A 22,644-nucleotide genomic window follows, 5' to 3' on the forward strand; every position below is an offset into this window, starting at 1 on the left:
GACCACACGGGAGTGATGATAGCCACAGCCCTAAGAGAAGCACTTCAATCCTGGGAGCTGCATGAAGATATGCTCATCTGCGTGACCACAGATAATGCAACTAATAACACCATAGGTGAGTGGAGCACAACATTAACAATGAATATTACATATATATTTTAATATAGGCCTACATATATGCTTTGAAATGCCTGTGTAATTATCTGCTATAGTGTTGACTGTTGAAACATGTTTTAATATATTTTTATTATAATATACATTTATCTATATCAAAGTTATTATAGTTCACTAAAACTAAACTAAAAAGTACAACTGGATGTGAAAAAACATTTCAGTTAACTGAAATAAAAATCAAAATATACAGAAAATTTATTTAGTTTTAGTCTTTGTCAATTTGGTCAAATGTGTCAACACAACAAGCCTGAGGAGGCACTGGTGCATGTGTTTATTGAGACTGAGATGGGTCTAAATGACTGTGAGTCAAATGTTGCCTTAACAAAGTGTTGTGTTTGTGTTGAAAAATACTAAACTATAATAACTCTGATCTATACATTTAAATATCAAATGCCTACATTGTAATTACCTGCTGCTGTCCAAACATGTTTTAATGTAAACAATTTACACTTATACAAAGTGTGAACCTTCTTCTGTATCCTCTGTATCTCTGTAACAGAGAACAGCCTTAAAATGCCTCCTCCTCAAACCCAAGCGGCTGTGAAACGTGCAGTTGGGGTCTGCAAGCAGGTGACGGGTGCCATCTCCCATTCATTCAAGAGAAGACATGACCTGACGAAGGCTCAAGTTGACCTTGGCCTGCCCACTCACCAGCTCAAGAGTGAGACCCCCACCAGATGGGGCTCACGACAGCAGATGATCAGCAGGTTCATTGAGTAGGAGAAAGCTCTTGCACAGGTATTTTTTATATATCATGCTAGGCATGCATAATATGTGCTCTGTGATGTAGTTTATGATTTTCTGTGAAGCACTTGTGTTGCCTCTGTGTGTGAAATGCACTATATAAATAACATTTGAATTAATTTGCCAGGTCCTCCATGAAGACAAGAAGCTGAGGCATCTGATCCTGACCTGGCATGGACAAGGCACTGAGCCCTCTCATGGAATTTACAGATGCCTTGCCTGGGGAGAAGTATGTTAGTGTGTCATATGTTAAACCTGTACTGACCTGTACCTATATATATATATAGCCATATATATTCAGCCATATATATATATACACACACACACACACACACACACACACACATGATTTTCAGATGATGACTTTTCCCTTGTTTAGTTCCTTTAACTTGTCACAAGGGGGAAGCAGTAGTCTATCACTGGAGAGAAGAGTTTGCGCTGCAGATGATCAGATCATGGAGTTTTATACTAACTAACTGATAGGTCAGTGATGATAAAACACTGAGATTGAGAATGTCCACACTGGCTATGAAAAGTCATTCATAACCTGCTAATTTCAGCCTATGTTATCAGGTTATTGGAAGAAGAGTTGGAAGAAGATATTGAGGGCAAAACTACTAGAGCTTTACATCTTCATGTTGTAAAAGCTTACTTTCTTCGCTTTTTTTCCAGTTTAGTTCAGCTGTGGGGGATTCTTTAAATCAAATAACAGTGCTGCAAAAAGTGTCCGGATCTTCCCAGTTTCAGTTGTGGATGAGTGTTATTGACACAAAAATACACTGACCTCCATGAGCAGGCATGTATGTGACCCTGTAGTTGTCCACTCGAGCTCTTGGAACTACCCAGTGAACGGTGGCGGATGTGTCCATGACATCAGAGAAGCGGATGCCCTTAGGTGAGCCAAGGTCTGGCACAAACAAAACAGACACAGTAAGTAGGGTCAAACAGATGTATATGTACGGCCTTGTAAGACTGGTGAGGACTGGAAAACAAAACATCCAGAATGTCTGTCCATGAGTCATTGTGTTTGTATATACTAGTAGGTATTTCTTGCTTCAGAATTAACAGCAGACAAGAAAAGACACACGTTATTTACATGTTATTGTAGCCAAGGCACAACCACCACTAAAAAGCACTGGTTTCCAAAAAAATATGCAAGAGAGAGTGTGTAAGAGAGAGCATGGTAGACAGACAAAAGGGGCCTGGGGAGAGACCCTAACAGTGGGCCACAGTATCTTGCATGACAGACCTGAGGAGATTAACTTGCCCCCATTTCATGCCAACACAAAATTGAAACATGCACCACGCAAACCAAGAGTAAAGCCTTACCCCGAGGGAGGACAAGAGACACAGCCCCACCCCCCCACCCCCCGCGTGCGGGGCCAAGCAGTCGAAGACAACATTTAAGACAGTAAAGAGCTGAGGAAATGTATTGAGTGGGGGTCAACTACTATGAGGTCTTAAGGCCTTTTCTTATAGTTTTAGGTTGAAGATGCCATGCTGTTTTTTTTTACCCATATTATATTCATTAAAGGTATAACTATCCAAAGGCAGAGATTTGAGGGGCACTAAATTGAATTGAACTACGGTGAACTGGCACCTCTCCAGCCACCAGTCCACACTCCATATTTGGTCTGGACGGGGACTTGAACAGGCGACCCCCCAGTTCCCAACCCAAGTCCCTATGGACTGAGCTACTGCCGCCCCAAAAGAAGAAGGCTGATTATAAGAGAACCCATATATACTAATACAAAGTGTTCCAGCAGCAGTGTGGGGCTCTGAGCTGGTCATTATGAAAACGTCCTCATCATTAAAATTGATTCATGTCTAAGGGTAGCCTTTTATTTTGTGTTTAGTGCCTTGGACGAATACAGTGCCATGATACTTTGGTACAAAGTGAAAAGAAAAATGTTAGAACACAGGTATTAATAACCATGTTTTCATGCTTTTACCATAAACGATGAAATCAAGAAGAACAAGAAACAAGAAATTACATCATTACACCACGCTGACAAGACCAGTGCAGAGTTTTAGTTGATAGCTCTGATTTCTCCTTTCCATCCTTTGACTGTGTACCTGTTCTCACCCCCTCCATTACAGACTCAGAGCGTCTTCCCAAAATGATTCCAAAGATTTGGATTTTGTACTCTGTGTCTTCGGTGAGACCTGTGACGGTTGTGCTTCGCTCTTCACCACCCAGCACTAGCTCTCTGGGTTGCCCTAGGCCCTCAGCCTGGCTGACCATTATGACAAAGGTGTCGAAGGAATCTTCTTCAGCCATCCAGGCCAGCCTAAAGCTCTCAGGGGTGACGTTGGAGACTAGGAGAGCCTGCACCTCTGGTTCGGCCTCTGGGTGACAGCGGAAAGTCAGTTTGGTTCCTCTGTGGAATGTAAGAGTGCTTTGACATTTAAAGACAGTGTATCAGTCTGTGTAAATCCCAGCACTGGTTGAATGGAAGCTTAGCATCAGTCAACAAATCAAGAACCTGACTTTGCAGAGCAGAATCAGAAGAGTTTTAATGGAAAATGGTGAAAAACACAGAGGGAAGAAATGAACTTAAGGCAATACTGGGTAAGTTGTTGAGCCAAACAAAATTATCTTATTTAACTGACGAATTACTATGGTAAATAATGCCTGGTACGTACTACACAACTTTTCTGCCCGTTCTGAAAGTCACTATGTCACACTACATGATTGTGGAGTCATACAATCATGCCATGACTTGGCCGACAGACATGACACACTACACGATGGTTCACACCAAACACACACCAAATGATTTTTATTTTTTATTACTTTTACTAATATTTCAGTCACTGTGTCTGTTCATGTGCCAGCTGAAATGTCACTGAGTCACTGAATCCTCAAAGAGGAGTCACTGAATCCTCTACAAGTTCCTGAAAATGTTTCACAGTAAAAGCCTATTTAGAAAATGAAGGAATTTTTCAAGCGAAGTTATAAGGGGCTATTAATTTCAGAAAGATACATGACGTGTTGAGTTTGAAATGACGGCGCGATGCATTAACTTTATCAAGGCAACGGGAGCGGATAAAAAGTAAAAATATAAAAATACAGGGGAATAATAAATAACGGCCCTTTTATAATGTAGTCTGTTTCAAATGAAGCTGGTCGCCTCTGCTGTTGTGGTGAGTAAAAGCCCTGCCACTATTTGTTAATTTTCTTACTTTATGTCCGTCTCCATTATGAAGAAATAACATTGTTTGCTTGCTTGATGCTAATGGCAGTACTCACAAGGATGATAAAGTGCCTCTGCTGTTTCATACCATCATGTTTCCCTTTTTACTCTGTGTGGTAACATCCCTAGAGGAAATATCATAAAGGCTGGGGTGCTGTTGTCGTACAGTTGTCTACGGCAGCAGATCGTTCTGTGTTCCTATTGGTCAAAGTGACGGCTATGACGGGAGCAGTCGTGAAAAACAAACACTTTCTGTTGGAACGTCGTGAGGCGTCCCAGACGTGGTTGTCATTAACTATGACACACTACACGAGATGAAACAATGGATTATCATGTAAGACACTCACTGTTGTTTGCGATCCATGCCGACACAGTACATTGCTGCGTTGGGCTAGAATCAGGCTGATATCGTGTAGTGTGTACCAGGCATAAAATTGTGACATTAGTCATTAGTCAGAATTCAGGCTGCCAACTTTAATTGAAAATTCAAACTATTGTTTGAATGTGGACAAAAAATTCACGACTCAATCTGTCATGATCTCTTTGAATTAGAAAAAAAACATAGTGTAAAAGGGCCCAAGGCAATGCCTTGTATACCAGTAGGCATTTCTATGCTGTCAAACTCAATGTATCTCCAGTTTAACTACGCTATTCAGTCCTTCCAGGATGTTGCAATGTTGCAATTATAACAATTAACACCAATTCAGCTAATCCCATGAATTCTGTACAACTTTGAAATTTTGCCCAATCTCTGCAACTTTGATGCAAATTTGACCAATTGCTGTGGTTTTACAAAGTTTTACTATCTTAAATAGGTAAATTATTTATACATTGTATGGCAACATCTTATTTAAGAGCTGTGCACAGTGTACTGCTTTGCTCAGTGCCTCCTTGTCCTACCGTAGCTCACTCTGTTTATCATGAGACACGAGACTACAGGAGGGTGAGCTCACAATGGGGATAGTCAGTCTGCCCACACACACACACACACACAGACAGACAGACAGACAGACAGACAGACAGACAGACAGGCCTTCATTTTGCAACACATTTTAGGATGGGTTATGTGGATTGCACTTGACATAATTCAAATTAAACAAATGACATGCTTTCTTCAAATCCATTCATACTTTTTTGCTGAAGAAGTACCAGCCCTGGTCTGACCTATGCCATAGTTTGTGCAAGTCCTTTCAAACCTTTTCAAACAACAGCTGCTTGTCTTAAAGTAGTGGTCAAATACATCATGGTGCAGACATCTAACCATGTGCATGCAAATGGGTGTGTGTGCACATGTGGTGCTGTAAAAAGGTGGTAGTTAAGCAGCAGCTAATAATGGCAGTGATACGAAGAGAGGCCGAGCGACAGCTGGAGAAACTTCCGGTAGCAGCACAGATGGATACATGGACTGGACAGAGCTTTAAAAGCAGCCTAGTTAGAAGCAGATATAAGAGGGCACAGGAAAGCCTCAATAAAGCCCAGCGCCACCACTCATTAAAACACTACACCAAATGTGAGGGTCTCAGGGGTCCTTCAGCTAGCCTGAAACCCCTTTTTTTATTGTGAGGGAAAATGCATGAGGCATTTGTTGTGAGAAGAAGCAGTTAAAATGAGAAGCAGAGCAGACAAATCCCAGGGAGCTGTCACTCTTCATTAGCCGCCAGGCAGCTTTAGCTGGTCAGTGGAAGAGAGGGAGGGCCACATCCATCAGCTAACATGTGCTAGCTTGCAACTGATTTCACTCTCCCACACCACTTCTACCCCTACATCCCATATCCCTCCACACCCCAAAAGACCTGAGGGAACACAATCCCCACTCACAAAAGGGAGCCTGTTATTGGAGGAGGTATGTGCTGGCGCCAGCTAACCTGCTGAAAAGGGGGTCTGCAAGCAGAAGCCCAGAGCAAGTTCCAGTCTTGCCTGATAATTTTACAAGAGCAGCTTTTTTATGATATAGATCACAACTGAGTCGCACTTGTTCTGGGTGCTGTCCACATCTCTTTGTGGTTCCATCAATCATTTGTTGTATAAAACATAGTTTTCTCAATCCCTTTTCAGAGGACTTTATTTTCCCCACATCTTCCTCCAGTAGACTGACAATGACCACCATGCATAACATAATCAAATTAGTAAGCACTTGTATTCACAAGTTGGAATGTTTAATGGATTAAGTGATGCTAATGAAAAATGTTAAAATGGTTTTTACGAGCCATTAGCATGCAGACAATGGGCCATGTTGAGCGCATGCCATATTCTGCATGGCCCCAGCACCCACTGGCACCCGAGCACCAGAGCCTAGGGGCAATGGCAGCATGAGAATGAAGAGCAGTCCAGGCTGGGGAACTGGGGATGCATACAGAAGAGAGGCCTCACACAAAGTGACAAAAGCGCCTTGGGTTTTTTTTTTTTTTTGTCCTCTGTCAATCCTCCCATCTTTTTTCCACTTGACTGATCCTCATCATTGAAATGCTGAATGAAAATGTTGGAATAGACACTGACATAAAAAAAAAACCTACTCAAAAGTGGTTCTTTTTGACATTCTAGTCAAGTCTAAATAGCTTGATAGGGTGACGTTAAGGGAGTCAATCCTCAGATATTTAGATATGTTTATTTGTAAAGATGCTAAGACACCAATAAAAGGCATCATTTGCTGATTTTGCTTTCAGCATTTACAGCCCACTTATTAGGCTCATACTGTAACCCACAGCATGTTAATCATGGATAATGACACATTGTTGAAGTGGGTGGGGTAAAGGCAACCGTTGTGTCGCAGTTAAACAGCACGCTGACGTTTTTTATGTGTTCTTGCCTGTTCCCAAAACAGACCAGGTGTTCCACATTCCTAACATTAAAGGAAAGGATATGCGCATGATTGATGGATGATGGGGCGGTGATGTTTGGGGATTTGTATTGTGTACTCTGCTGAATGGAAAGGAGATTTTTTTTGTTTACCCTGTGAAGAATAACTTTCTCCACAGCTTGTTTTTATACACACATTTCAAAAAGGTGTTAACAATTTGTGCTCAGAAAATGGGACAAACAAATCCAGCATCCATCCCTACAGGTACAACGTTAACAAATTTTCCCTCACAAAGATTTGTCAAATCAGCAAAATGATTAACCTCAAATCGACAAATTATTATTATTTTTTTTTTTCATCATGGGTTTTCTGAAGGTACTCTGGCTTCCTCCCCCAATCCAAAGACATGCAGGTTAGGTTACCTGGTGACTCTAAATTGCCCGTAGGTGTGAATGTGAGCGTGAATGGTTGTCTGGTTCCATATGTTAGCCCTGCGATAGTCTTGCAACCTGTCCCGGGTGTCCCTCACCTCTTGCCCAATGTCAGCTGGTATTAGACTCACAAGTCAGTCTTTAGACGCTTTGCTTAAATAAAGACTGATGACTTTCTCTCTGATTTTGTGTTTAGATGGGCGGATACAATTTCAGAGTTTAAAAAAACTCCCTACGTTGCAGAACCAATAGTAAATCTGCAGGGCGGTCCTTCAGTGGCTCGCTGAACTCTCGTGCTTGTAAACATAGTCCCACTAGAAATACATGTAGCGGTACAAAATGGCTCAGCCGCGCTTGCAGAAAACGGCGTCAAAGTTAGTGGATGTTTGTCGCGTTTGCGGTGACACATTCTCATCAACTAAAAGAAACAAACATAATCTTTTACTATGCCATGACTGATCCGTCTGGACGGACTATAGATGGAATCGCCTTGTTGTTTACAAATACTTCCAGGTTTCTACCCAGCAGAGCTTTTAGCTCATATATATGTATATATCTCACATTTTTCACATCACTGTATCACCGTTTAGACTAATCCGATGTTTGTAAAGTCTATAAACACAATGATTGAACAGACATTACTATTTCTTAGCCGTTAGCGGTGTCTGTAATAGGTAATAACTCATTAAACAGTCCATGAAAAAAATATTTTTTCCAGCGGATATGTTAGTTACAACATGATTGAGCTAGCAAAGCAGTTTTGTGTCGCTATGTGTGGTATTTATTCAGTTTTGGGAAATCACGATGTCTAGAAAGCATCAGTGGCTGCAGCTGACAGGGACAGCTAACAGCAGCAGCAAAGCTAACATCAGGACGTCATCTGTTAAAGGCCTCCCGTTGTCGGATACGACATGAAACTACTACAGTTAGCTCAATCATGTTGTAACTAAGACATCCACTGGAAAAAATATTTTCTTCACAGATGAGTACACGTTTGATAAAACAGAGTTTAATCTCTCGGCATCCATTTTCAAGCTCTCTGTGTGTTTGTTTCCTTGCGGACGAGAAAAGGGGGAGCACACGTTTCCGAGAAGGCGTGTCCTTTTCAAAAATGCAAGGCATTGCTTTGTTGCCGGCCGTTTTCGCCGGTGTGTTAAACACACTTTAGAAAGGAGTGTCCCCAGACTATCAGAAGGCGGAGATCTCTGATTGTCTGGTGGCGAGACTAGCTGGGATAGGCTCCAGCGACCCCCAACAGGATAAGCGGTTACGGAAAATGAATGAATGAAATTTTTTACTAGATGTTCTTAAAATCAACTGAACTTCTTTTGAAGCTAGTAATAGTGGCAAATTAAACTTACTGAGATAGACATTTTTTAAAGGGCATAGGAAAATAGACAGTGTAAACTGAAGTCTGGCAGTGTACAAAAAAACCTGTATCACCTATCAGAGTCAATTAAACTAATAAAGTCAGCCACACCAGAGCTGAATACACAAACACCTTTGACAACTGCAAGCAACTGTTATTCAGAAGGTCCACACAGATAAACAGTGGTAAATCCACTGTGTGCAGCAGGAGGAGAAGGAAGCAAAGGAAAGAGTGAGGCCTCAGCATTGACAGTGTTGATACCTGTGATGGTGTCTGCAAAGACAGGGTCTAAGAGGAGCCCCCTGTACACCCCGAACAGATTGGCCCTGTACCAGGTGGCAGAGGAGAGACCAGAGATGGTGAGGCTGCGAGCATCGGCAGGCACCGTGTGGTTTTGCCACTCAGCGCCCGTCTCTGCATCAGTAACCTCAATCAGAAAGGCCTCGAACGTCCCATCCTCAGCTGACCAGGACAGGAGGAAGCTGTCCCACGATATGTCGCTGACAGTGACGTTGGTCACCACAGGCTTCTCCTCCTCTGGGTGATGACAAACACATCAACGTGGAGTTACAGGACTTGGACAGACCTACAGAATGAAGTAACCGTTGGGCTGATACAGGTTTTTCATTGGCACGCCTGGAATTATTTGGACTAAAACCCAAATTTTAAATTTTCAAAAATCCAGAGTTGGCCCCATATATCAGTCTAACCTTACAACACATACACATACAGTACATGGATCAGATTCTTGGGTTCCATTTGAACTGTTCTTATTGGCAATAATGTACATTATGAAACATTAAACAAAGAAGACTGAGCTTATGCTCAACAGTGGACGACTCTTCCTTGGAAAAATCAGCTGCAACAAAGGGAGTGACACTGATGATCTTTCATTTGTATTTCAATCGTATCATTTCGCTGTCAAAAGAAAAAAGAGAAAAAGCCTCCACTTTCTGTAGGGTGGAAATATTCCCTTATTTCCACTACAGAAGGCCAGAGGGAAAAAACAGCCTCATTATCAAGTGCTGCCTATAGCCATCTCCTCTATATTACCATATAAGTGGGACTTAAAGATATAAAGCAGCGGGCAGACATGCTGATGCAGCTTATGCTCATTAATGGCTGTGAATGAGCCATTGACATTTGAAGGTTCTGTGTAGCCAGACCAGTATGGCAGAAGTGCGTTGTCCACTTCAAACTTAAGAGGCAGCCATGCAGCAGAGCCATGTGCAGCAGACTCTAATTGGAGTCTCTTTGTCTCGATTGAAAAAAGATGGAGAGAGATGGCACAGGTAAACTTTAAGGCTCCATTATCCTCTCTGAAATTAGCTGACCATTGCTTATGAAAGCTTATATGGATATGGAAAATGCATTTACAAGGTATGTGAGTGTGGGGGGGATTTGAGTCAATTTTGTTCATAGCTGCAATCATTTCCCCTGAAGTTGCAACAAAGATGCAATAATACTTCTTTGCTACACTTCACTTTATGTCCCCCTACTTAGCTTTTATAAGCAATATATGAAATTTATGATTAGCTCCTCAATGTTATAATAATAATAACTAAATATTTGTTTCATTACACACTATTAATAAAGTAATGTAACAGTAATGTAGCTGTAAGTGAATATTAGTGCATATCTACTGTATCCCATGGAAAGTGTAGGCTGCTTTATAAACACAATAAACACAACATTTTAAAACATTATAATAATATAATAAAATATTCCTTCATATAAGAATGTAGGATAACTCACAAACACTGTATATTAATATACACTTAAAAATGGCCTTGCAGCTAAGAAGGAATACATTGTATTATGTTATAAACCATGTATTTTATGTTGGTATACTACTAAAAAATGCTAAATAGGGTTGTTCCCCTTAAGACAGACATTATACCTGGCTAAAAGTCTTGAAGATTTTTAGATTTTTAAGAAGTTCTAAGCTGTCCCCTTCTCTGACGTTATCAAGTAAAAAAAAAAAGCATATTTTTCATTAACTAAGAGAATCTAATTGTGCTGATTTGTTCTGGTTTTATTAGCCCAGGTTTAGCAATGTCCAATTTCTTTCTTTTTTTTTTAAATTGCATTTTATTGGGTTTTTCTTTTTTGCATGCGTCAATACAATCATCATCGTTTACACACAAAAAAGAACAAACAAGCTAAAAAAACATTTACTCATTCCTTTACCCCATACCTTCCCCACCCATCATATGTACATATTCAGCATTCTCTTTGTCCTACCAACATCATTTCATTCTAATCTTAATTCAAATACAAAAATATATTCTCTCATAACCTACATACACACAAGAAATATCCATAAATTAATGTAAAGCAATATCTGCTTTTTATATCATTTATATTATTAACAAATTTGCCCCATATCTTATCAAATTTCACTGACTGACCTTTAACATTATACATGATTTTTTCTGGAGTGCAGTATGAGAGTAGTTCTCTCCACCATTGTGTTATTGGAGATGCATATTTGGATTTCCAGTTAACTAATATGCATTTTTTTTGCTGCTGTCATTATTAATAATATTTTTTTTTTTCATCATTATTAACTTCTTTACACATTTCTACATCACCCAAAATTGATATTCTGGGGTCCATGATAATTCTTTTCTGTAATATTTCGGATGTATATTTATAACTTTATTCCAAAATCCTTCCAAGTGTGTGCACCTCCAAAACATGTGTATCATATCACCATTATCTGCATTACATCTTGGGCATTTAGATGGTGCATTAGGGCTAAACTGCTGTAGCCTGTGGGGAGTATAATACACACGGTGAAATATGTTAAACTGCATAAGTCTATGTTTTTCCCACTTATATTTATGTCGTGTTGAATTATGGTTCATTCCATTGTTTATAGTATTATACAATCTTGATATTAATCCCTTTTGTACCTTTGCTTTCAACATATTTTCTTCTATTGGAGTATCTGAAATACTGGGATAGTCCATTATGATGTTTGATTTGACCCAACTCCTTATTTGCAGAAATTTAAAAAAGTGTGTGCCTGGAAGTTGATATCGATCTTTCAAAAAAGTGAAATCGGCAAATATATAATTATCACAGAGATCGCCTAGCTCTTTGACTCCCTTTTCTTTCCACCTAAGCATGATACCATCTATAATATTGTCTGGGACTAATAGATTATTCCATAATGGAGTATGTTTAAATAAAACATTCCGTAGTCCCAATAGTTTGTGGCTTTCCTGCCAACATTCAAATGTATGGCACACAATCTGGTTTTTAGTAAGCTTGTGCAGGTTCTTTAATGAGCCTATGAACGGGATTGTACTCTAAGGGATAGGGTCAACAATCTGCTGTTCTATGGCTAACCAAGTTGGATTTATAGTATCTCTCTGAAACCAAAACCATACCGCCCGTAATTGCGATACCAAGTAATATATTTTAAAATTAGGTAAGTTTAAGCCTCCTTTATGTAATGGGGCTTGTAATGTTGTGATCTTCACTCTGGTGTTTGTTCCAGCCCATAAGAACTTAGACATAATTTTATTTATTTCTGTGAACATTTTGAACGGACATTTTACTGGGATTGTTTGGAACAAATACATGAATTTTGGCAACACATTCATTTTAATGATGTTAACCCTTCCGATTAATGATATGGATAAAGCTGTCCATTTCTGCAAATCATGTTTAACCTTCTCCAGTAATGGCAGATAGTTTGCTTGGTAGACTTTGCTCAAATCGTTTGTAATAAATATCCCTAAATATTTTAGTACTTTTGGTTGCCATTTGAATTGAGACAGCAGTTGCTGAGCGTTAACCTGTGTGTGGTCATTTAGAGGCATTACTTCTGTTTTTTCATAGTTAAGTTTGTAACCTGCTAATTTTCTGTACTCCTGTAATATTGTAAATAATTCTGGTAACGACTGGTCTGGTTTTGTAATATACTGCAATAAATCATCCATGTATAGTGAAGTTTTCACCTCTTCCGTACCAAGTTTTATTCCATTAATATTTGTGTTAGTTCTAATTACTGCTGCCAGAGGCTCTGTTGCAAGGGCAAATAATAATGGTGATAAGGGACACCCTTGCCTGGTGCCTCTTCCTAGGGAGAAGGGTTTTGATAAAATTCCGTTTGTAAGAATTTGCGCTTTGGGGTTTCTGTATATTAATTTTAGCCTATATAATTTACAAATGTCTCACCAAAGTTCATGTGCTGCATAGTCCTAAATATAAAGTCCCATTCAATAGTGTCATATGCTTTTTCTGCATCCACCGCCATTACAAATATCGGATCCGTTACACTTTTGGATCTCTCTATTATATGAAATAATTTGCAAATGTTATCTGCTCCTTGTCTATGTTGAATAAAACCTGTCTGGTCCTTATGGATCAGTGAGTTTATGACTGATTCCAATCTGAATGACAACATTTTAGAGTACAATTTGAAATCAACATTAAGCAATGATAGCGGTCTATATGATCCACATAAGTTTTCATCTTTGGATGGTTTGTGGAAAACATATATTGTTGACCATTTGAGTGTTGGGGGTAGTTGTCCTCTTTGGTGGGAGTCATTAAGCATATTTAGATATGGGCTGAGAAGCCTTTCCCGAAATGTCTTTAAAAACTCTATTGTGAAGCCATCTGGGCCCAGGGCTTTCCCTAGTTGTAAATGGTCCATTGACTTTAAAATTTCAATTGCTGTAAAATGTCCCTCAAGTTTTTCTTTTAAATCTTCAGATAATCTGGGCAGAGATGCTTTATTCAAAAACTGATCGCACATGGTTCAGGGCTTGACGCTAACTTTTTTCCCAACGAGCACATGTGCTTCTAAGTTGAAAAAGTAAGGAGCGCACAAAGGACTTTAGGGGCACAATGTAAATTGATCAAATAATGTGTTTTCTGTAATAAACATGATGCAAATAGACATTTACAAGCAAAATTATTTAATAAATTTGTATACAAAATGTACAGAAAGGTAAAATCATCAAGTTTTGAAAAAGTATTGCAATTTAATTTTGTCTTTAATGTTATTATCTTACATATATTATCTTTGCAATATGATTATCTTATATAATGTTATTACTATCCTAAAACATTCTCCAGGTCCTCTGAAACTCTGCAGGACTTAAGGTTAAGCCTCTTTCGCACAGAGCTTTCGCGGGGCCCACCGCGGGGTAGGGCGCAGAGAACAGGATTTGGGGGAGTACAGGCTTGTTCAGGAGCTACAGCTCCATGGTGACCACTTTCGGGCTTTCTACTTCAGGCTCTTCTCTGCTCTTGGACACACGGCGCCGAGGTGTTGTCACAGCGCGTTGTGGTGAAATTAAAAAAAATTTCAATCTGAGCGCAGGCTGGCAGCATGCGCCGCTCAGCTCGGCGGCAGAGCGGTGCGCTCTTGCGCCACGGTAACACATACACAATGAATGGGTTCGTCGGCGGAGGTCTGCGCTTTGCGCACTCTGTGTGAAAAGGGCTTTATTTCCACCCTGCCCAGCAGTGGTACCGTGGCGAACAGGCCCTAAAGGCCTCTACACATGATCAGCTGTAAAACCGCTTTGCGCTGGCTGTCCCATTGTTTGTCTATGGAGAGGGCAACAACGCCTGACAAAGCAGCACCGCTACCCTTGGCGTCGCGCACCATATTCATTGTGCCGACAGTGGCTTGGAAAACCGCCCATAACCGTGTCACACAGGGAAGAGGGAAAAGGGAAGGCTGCTGGAGTTCCTCCAACAGTTGCGGTTAGATTATCATATTTTTTTTATTGACAAAAATATAGGCTGCTTCAGCTGATTTTTTTATGCGCACATGTGCCCCTAAATATTTTTTACAGTTCGCACACACCTATTTTTAGTTGCAAATGCGAGTCAAACGCTCGCACTGTCGAGCCCTGTGGTTACATTTAATTTACCTTTAGAGTGATACAAATCTTGATAAAATGATTCAAAGCACTTAATTAAAAATTAAAAATTAATTTCTTCTGGGTCATGTACCATTTCCCCTTCTTTATTTTTTATTGAGTGAATTATTTAAGCCTCCTTCTTAATTTGCCAGCTGAGTAGTTTGCCCGTTTTGTCTCCGTTCTCATAATAATGATATTGAGTTCTTGCCATGTCAGCTTCTGTCCTTTTGGTTGTCAACATATTATATTCCAGTCTTTTCTGGGTGAGGGTAGAAGCTATCTCTGTGTTTTTAGTATTTGCATGTTGTTTTTCAAGCTTATGAATTTCTTCTTCTAATGTATTCAGGTTTTTTTTGTCTTTTTTATTTTTATTTGCCACATATGAGATTATCTGTCCTCTCAACAATGCTTTTAACGATTCTCAAATCATACTAAGTGACGATGAGTTCATATTTATTTGCAGAAATTGATCTATCTCATGCTCTATATATGTAATAAATTCAGGATCATTTAAAAGATAATTCTTAAATCTCCAATGCAATGTCCAATCTCTGTCTGCTCCAGTAGAACAGCGATTAATGGAATTTCATTTGTGGTGCTTAAAACATTAAAAAACACCTTTAGAATATTAAAGCACTTCCAGAAATATACTGTTAAACACATTCCAACAAATCACATGCAAAGATAACATGCAGGACAATTATCATGCTTTTTATTCTATTTATGCTTTATGTTCTCAGTTGTTCATAAAGTAAGACACTCCAACATGATTCCCAAAGTGATGTCAATAGATGAATGGAATGGAATGGCTTCCTGTGTTTTGAGTGGACACTGGTGTTTTGTGCTGGTGATAAAACATATAAAAGACTTTCTGGACATCTCCATCTCCTTCGGATTTTTATTAATGTAATATACAACAGCAGTTTAACATGTTAATTCATTTTCTTCATTTAAACAAATATGGGTACTTACTGTTGGGCCTACTGCTGAAATCATTATCATTTCTGCATGTCTGTTGTCACTGTTCCTGAGGCATAACTCTTCCACAATCAAATTCTGATAATCCTCAGTTTGTTTCAACATCTGTCATTGTGTATCTTTATTTTAGAAGCCCTTTTTGGCTTACTTAAACTTTGTGAAATGCTCATAAAAAAAGTGAAACCCTCTTTGTGATTGTCAGGGACAACTCCTTCCAAACCTCATCTCAGTTCGCCTTACCCCTCCTCCTAAAAACAGTGCCATCAGTGTTTGCACTATGTGTCTGGAGACGATAAAGGCTGCAGATCAGCCCAGGCACGGATTAGAGGACTGCTGATCTTGGAGACAATGTTTTAACAGGAGTCCCAGCATGTGGCCTTTTATCTGACACAGTCACAGTTCATCGTGGTCAAATAGTACAAAACTAGAGCACGGGAGGGTGGGGCTGGGGGGGGGGGGGGGGGGGGGTCACCCAAACAATTATCACATGAATGAACATTGTGCGGGGTGTACACTTGTCCATACAAACTCTCAGCCTCACACACACACACACACACACACACACACACACACACACACACACCACTCTGTATCGTGTTTTCTTTGGAGGTGTGCAATCCACACATTTAACAAACGACAGTTATTCAGCTTTTCCCTCATGTCATATCAATTTTTGCCCATAGCCACGCATTAAATGGGCATTGCATCGTTGCATAACTGGAAGATTTACTTGAGCAATGTTTGGCTTGGAGGCACCCTGACCACAGCCTAAGGAATGTACCACAATCACCTCATTTGTCTTTTCTTGTGTTGGTTTAAAAAGCTGGGGTAAAAGAAAAATAATCCCACATGCTATAAATGGGCCGTGTGGGGGGGGGGGGGGGCAAAGTGACTTACATTGAGAAGCTTACAATGAATTCAATTCATTGCCTCGGTTTGGCTGCAGTTCTGAAGAACAAAAAACTGAACCTATGGTTAATGGCAACTTGTGTTCATCTTGAACCCTGTACTGGAGAAACAGTGGGCTACATTCAGAAGAGCCCATGTCTCAGACACATAATATCGGTAAATATCCTGCATGCCTAGTCTGAGCCTAGCTACTGATATAGTCAAAGGCAAAACTTCCTCAGCTCTCTGTTTTGATTTTAGGGGTCAGCTCATCCAAAGGATAAAAACAATGCTCACTTTCTTTTAGTGAGCAAGTGTTAAGCCATGCAGATCAATTTGTTTGTGTCTGTCCAGATTTTACAATATTTTATTGTGATATTCAAAGGAACTTGCAACGAGTTCTGGAAGAGCCTTGCAGAAGGTTAATAACTCAAGGCAAAGTCCTGCACGGGTCCAGTTTTCAAGATCCGCCCCGACCCGACCCGGTGACGTACAAACCCGCACCTGAACCGCAAACCCGCGCATCAGGCCAATTAGTACCGCAACCCGGTCCAACCCGTTGAAACACGACCTGCAGCCCGACCAGTAACCCGGATTTAAAGTAATCATTTTGGGTCATATTGGCTGAATATTCAATAGCATATTGCCACAGTTAAGGTGCCAGTAAGTAAACAACGACCTGAATGAAGCAACTCTCACAATAAAAACCTGACTTCAGCTCCATCATCAACCCTCTGTTCTTCTCCCATACGAGTGTAAAATCACTCGTTTGTTACGTTTAATGCTTTTAAACTTTTAATCTATGTAAAGGAACTTTACATGTGTAATAATAGACTTACTTTCTGTCCAGAGCGACGTTCAGCAGTTACGAGCCGTCACGTGTTTTTAGAATCCATCGAGGAGAGAAGTAATCCATCAGGGAACACTTCAGAAACATTATGAAGTGATAGTTGTATGTTTTATCCACTTATTTCTCCTACCTAAATACCTAAATAATTATTTTCTGTTTTGGAAGCGGCGCTTGTTAGATGGTGGCAGCCATGTTGATTCTGTCGTCCAATCACAAATTGTGTTATTAGATGGTGAAACGTGTGTAAACAGTTGAACCAATGACCGTTGCGAAATAGTGGCGGTGATCCTCAGAGAGTAACTAATGACCAAGATAGTTATCTGTAGTTTACCGAACTAATGACTGATGTGTTTATCTAAAACCCACGATCCGACCCGCATGTTATTTTTTCCACCCAGATCCAAACCTGGGAAAAAATGTTTTTTTAAAAACCACCCACAAATACCGTTGGGTACCTGCGGGTACCCGACCCAGTGCAGGACTCTGACTCAAGGTACAGGAGTATTGGGACAGCCAATAGGCCAGAGGTGAAGAAAATAGTGGTCAACACTTTAAGGTTTGACCATGTCTTGGAGGTAGGAATAAACAGTTCCTTTCATTTCTCTGTTGGGGAACACTGCTAAGCTAGATAGCCGACTCAGTAAATTCAGTTTTTTTTGGCTTTTTTGTGCCACTAAGTCAAAATTCCATACAGGCTAAAAATCACATACATTTGATATACTGTATTAAGGCCAATTTTAAGCATGGGTATGGCAATGCCCCACCACATGCTCCACCTACCACACCAGTGTCTAACATAGGCATCTTTAGCCGCAAATAATATTTCACTATGAGCAGTTAATTGCCACTAAAAACACAGCAGTGTGTAATTTTGCATCTTCAGTGAATGGCGCAGAGGCAGGATGAGACCAATTAGAGAGGGTTGACAGGAAAGTTATGCGGAAATACTTTTGTTTTATTTGTTGACAGGTCTGTCAAATCTTAGGCCTACAAGCCAATACTATAACACACCAGCACAAATGCAAACATTTGTTTTTTTAATACAAAGAAAGAATTAACTTTAACCAAATAGAGCGCTGCAGGAATGAGTTCTAAAACCCACAAATGAGTTAGCATGTTAGCACTTCCAGTTCTTTTGTCTCAGAGTTAGTGGTTTTTTGAACAGGTCTTAAATATGGTCTGTAGAAAACACAAGCTCAAGAGACTTTCACATTTTGTTCTACGACATAAAATACACAGGTAAATACCCCACTTGTGAATTTTGAAGCTAGAGCCATTGGGACCAAACACCATGGCTTCTGTTTTCTTTTCATTAAAATTTAAAAAGTTCAGGGCATCCAGGCCTTAATGTCTTCGAGAAATAACAGAAGTGGTTTAAGCGAGAAAGCATCTTTCTTCTTCAATGGCACATATATCTGACTATCGTCAGCATAACAATGGAAAGAAATACCATGCTTTCTAAGGATGAAACCCAGAGGTAGTAAATAGAGTGAGAAAAGCAGGGGCCCTAAAATTGAACCTTGTGGAACCCCATATGACAGAGGAGCAGAGCAGGATTCAGAACCACCAATGCTTACACATAGTTCTGTCTGGCAGATAAGACCTAAACCACTCCAGAGCACTACCACAGATGCCCACTAGGTGCCGTAACCACGCCACTAAGATATTGTGGTCCACAGTATCAAAGGCCGCTGTTAGGTCCAGCAGAACAAGAATCACATATTCGAGAGTCATTTGCCAGGAGGATGTCATTAAAAACTCTTAATAATGCAGAGTCTGTGCTATGCAGTGTTTTAAAACCAGATTGAAAGACCTTCAGGATATCATGCTCATCCATAAAAAGCTTTAACTGAGCATGAACAGCTTTCTCAAGAATTTTCGGGATAAAAGGCAGCTTGGAGATGGGCCTGAAACTGGCCAGCACAGTGATCGAGGCCAGGTTTCTTTAGCAGGGGTTGCACTACTGCACGTTTAAAACTTAGGGGGACAACACCAGAAGACAGACTGCTGTTAATAATGGCCAGAACCGACTGTCAGTGTCACCTGGAGAACCTGATGGCTTAATATGGCCAACCACGTCTTTTAAAAACTCCCGAGTCACAGGCTCAAACTTATCAAACACAGCCAAGCTAGAAGCAGAGACAGAGGGGTCAGAGGCAGGAGTTGAGATAAAAGCCCTTGTCACATTGTCACAGATCTCCAAGTTAGACACAGACAAACCATATGAGAGGATGAGGTCTAATGTATGTCCATGTTCATGTGTGGGACCACACACACTGTACCAAATTAAGAGTCAATAAGGCTTAAAAAGTCCTTCACCAATGGCTTATCAGGACAACACACATGGATATTAAAATCTCCAACAAAAATGGCACGGTCATAATTAGGTTTAATTTCAGCCAGAAGATCAGAAAAGTCATTCACAAAGTCCTTGTTGTATTTGGGGGGTCGGTAGATGATAGCGCACAGCACCAGGTCAGAGCGACCCACCTCAAATAAAGTCACTTCAAAGCTGGAGAATGAAGATGACACAGCGCGCTGCTTACATTTTAAACCATTTTTATAAACAGTCGCCGTTCCTCCTCCACAACCCGACATCCGCGGGGAGTTAAAGTAAGAACAGCCACCCGGTTTAAAGTTTGACAGGAACACTACATGCACCGGCACCGATCCAAGTCTGTGTCACACAGAGGAAATCCAGGCTCCAGGAGCTGAAGAAATCCCTCAGGATAAAAGTTTTGTTTGCCAGAGATCTGGCGTTGACCAGGCCAATGCTGGCAGGAGCTGGTGCCTGTGGTTCAGCGGATCGGGGGGCCTGGAGTAGCGTCTTCAGATGCGGTGATTCACCCCACACAGCGAACGGAGGATATAAGCCATTTCCCGACCGGGAAATGGACTGAGAGTGTGCCAACCAGGCTTTCAGCTTCACCTGCCAGTCGCTGCGTTTACCACGGCGATGGAGACGCTTCCGCCGGGAGGGTAGGGCCAAGACCCAGTAAAGGTGAATCGGAGCAGGGGCAAAGTTTTCTGTCCACCATGATCAAAGGCACCTAGATCTCTGACATTATGTCGATGATCCAAGAAGAACTGGCGATCATACACCAGCAGAGACTCAATCTGTATAGTGCCAAAGAATACAAATAACAAAAACACCAACTAAAGCAGGAGCAGCAGATGGCCAGCCACACACCGGCACCATCTTACCCTCATAAGACGCCATCTTAATGTCAGAGTCCTGCAGCAGCAATCTGCCACCAAACTGGACAGGAACACACTGAAAAGGACAATCAGGTGTGAAGAGAGGATTATTGGTACTGATCTTCCCTCCATCGAGGACCTGTACAGGTCAAGGGTCAGGAAACAGGCAGGAAACATCAGTAGGCGCTACAGAGCACTGTTCACCAAAACTACCTGTCACAAAGACAGTTTCTTCCCCAGGCTGTCGCTCTGATGAACTCCCACACAGTCACAGGATGGCAAGTCAAACAACAGTGCATCCTCGTATATTGTATATATTTTTTATAATAATTTTTCATATATTTCTTTTTTTATATTTGATGTATAGTTGTATATGTTTCTATACATTGTATATTCAGTATATTCCACTTAACCTAAATTTGTGTACTTTTGTCAATTCTGGTACAGTGAGAGCAAGTCTACTGGAGTCAAATTCCTTGTATGTAAACATATACATGGTGAATAAAGATGATTCTGATTCTGATTCTGATCTCACAAAACAAAATTTTTTTTAAGGAAGTCTAACTTTCTCCCCGCCTGACAAAGGACTGTATTTCTGTACTCTTTAGTTTGCAGCTGAAACATATTTTATTTCTTTTAACCCATTTTTAACCACGTTAGTCCCATTGAGACCAGTGATCTCTTTTTCAAGGGAGACCTGGCCAAGACAGCAGCATAAAAATTACAACACAACAATGAACAGCAAGGACACAAAAAACACATAAAACATAAAAGATACTCACTAAGATATAAATGATTTAAATACCTACAGGCATCGACAAGTACCAACCGATTCATTCACCATTGTACTTATGAGACCTTTAAAACCAGACATAGGGACAAAAGCCCTCATCAATACATCTTGCAGGCCGTTCCAAGTGAGGGGAGCAGAGACCTTAAAAAATTTCTTTCCCAATTCAGTCCGTGCACGTGGGATAGACAGTAAAACCAAATCTTGCAGTCTCAGACTATAACTACAGTCAGATCTCTGAGCAATCAAAGTGCAAATGTACAATGGTAGTTTTGGCTTTATAAATAATCAAATACCAGGGACTGAGCCTACGCACAGTCAAAGATGGCCACCCAGCCCTGGAGTAAAGAGTACAATGATGAGTGAGGGCTTTACAGTTTGTAACAAACCTCAGAGCACTGTGATATACAGTATTTAACATGTGCAAACAGTGTGTAACTCCTGCTCACTTCCTGCACGTATTTCCCCGTGTCTTAAAGTATAACTAGGCTGCTTCTTAGAGCGTACCTCCTGTTCACTTACGTCCTTTACGTACTTTGCCTGGACTTCCAGTGTAACTCCTGGTCATTTCCCACCTACTTTCTCCAGTCTTACAGCATAACTCATGACCACTTACCATGTAATTTGCGGAATTTAAGGTGTAGCTTCCCTCTATACCACACTAACTTGGCGTTGCGACCTACCTGTAACTGTAAAGTGCTACAGTTGTTTTGCCTCGAGGTCGTTGCCGTTTGTATTTGTGTTAGTAGTGTACTGTATACATTTGCACCATTACAGTTGGTTATGGATGTTATTAACGATGAATAGTTAAGCGTCACACAGCGTGTGTACTGGTGTAGCCTACAATTTCGAAATATGTGTGTTAACAGCATGCATGATTTTGTTATTGATAGTTTAGTCGAAAAATGTTAAACAAATGGTTAAAAACATTAACTTTGTAGTTCAAAAGGAAATGCATATTATTTGTAATTGATTAATATGCTTAATAATCACATTATGGATTAAAAGGCTAATAATTCATGATGTGAAATGTAAAGACAGTTATGCTGTAAGACTGGAGAAAGTAGGTGGGAAATGACCAGGAGTTACACTGGAAGTCCGGGCAAAGTAGGACGTAAGTGAACGGGAGACATGCTCTAAGAAGCAGCCTAGTTATACTGTAAGACACGGGGAAATACATGTGGGAAGTGAGCGGGAGTTACACTGTATGTCTGTGGAAGTTGGGGTAAAGTAGGTGGTAAGTGAACGGGAGGTACACACTAAGGATGCGAGCCGTATTATGTAGTGTTACCAAATAGTTCATGAGTCACGCTTGATCCTTTACAAGGGACGCA

General features: G+C 40.5%; 1 protein-coding gene across 4 annotated transcripts in view; it reads right to left on the reverse strand.

Annotated features, from left to right (window-relative positions):
• Positions 1 to 22,644, reverse strand: part of tncb (tenascin Cb) — a 210,708-nt gene that overhangs the window by 58,864 nt on the left and 129,200 nt on the right. For 2 of the 4 annotated variants that reach the window (XM_049578755.1, XM_049578754.1), the window contains one exon: positions 1,703 to 1,825. In XM_049578755.1, the coding sequence (XP_049434712.1) occupies positions 1,703 to 1,825 (123 nt within the window). Of the gene's footprint in view, positions 1 to 1,702; positions 1,826 to 2,994; positions 3,268 to 8,973; positions 9,250 to 22,644 lie in introns of all 4 variants that reach the window. The other 2 variants (XM_049578756.1, XM_049578753.1) reach the window with 2 other exon arrangements.

This window comes from Epinephelus fuscoguttatus, linkage group LG6, assembly GCF_011397635.1.
Source record: "Epinephelus fuscoguttatus linkage group LG6, E.fuscoguttatus.final_Chr_v1".
Classification (NCBI taxonomy): domain Eukaryota; kingdom Metazoa; phylum Chordata; class Actinopteri; order Perciformes; family Serranidae; genus Epinephelus; species Epinephelus fuscoguttatus.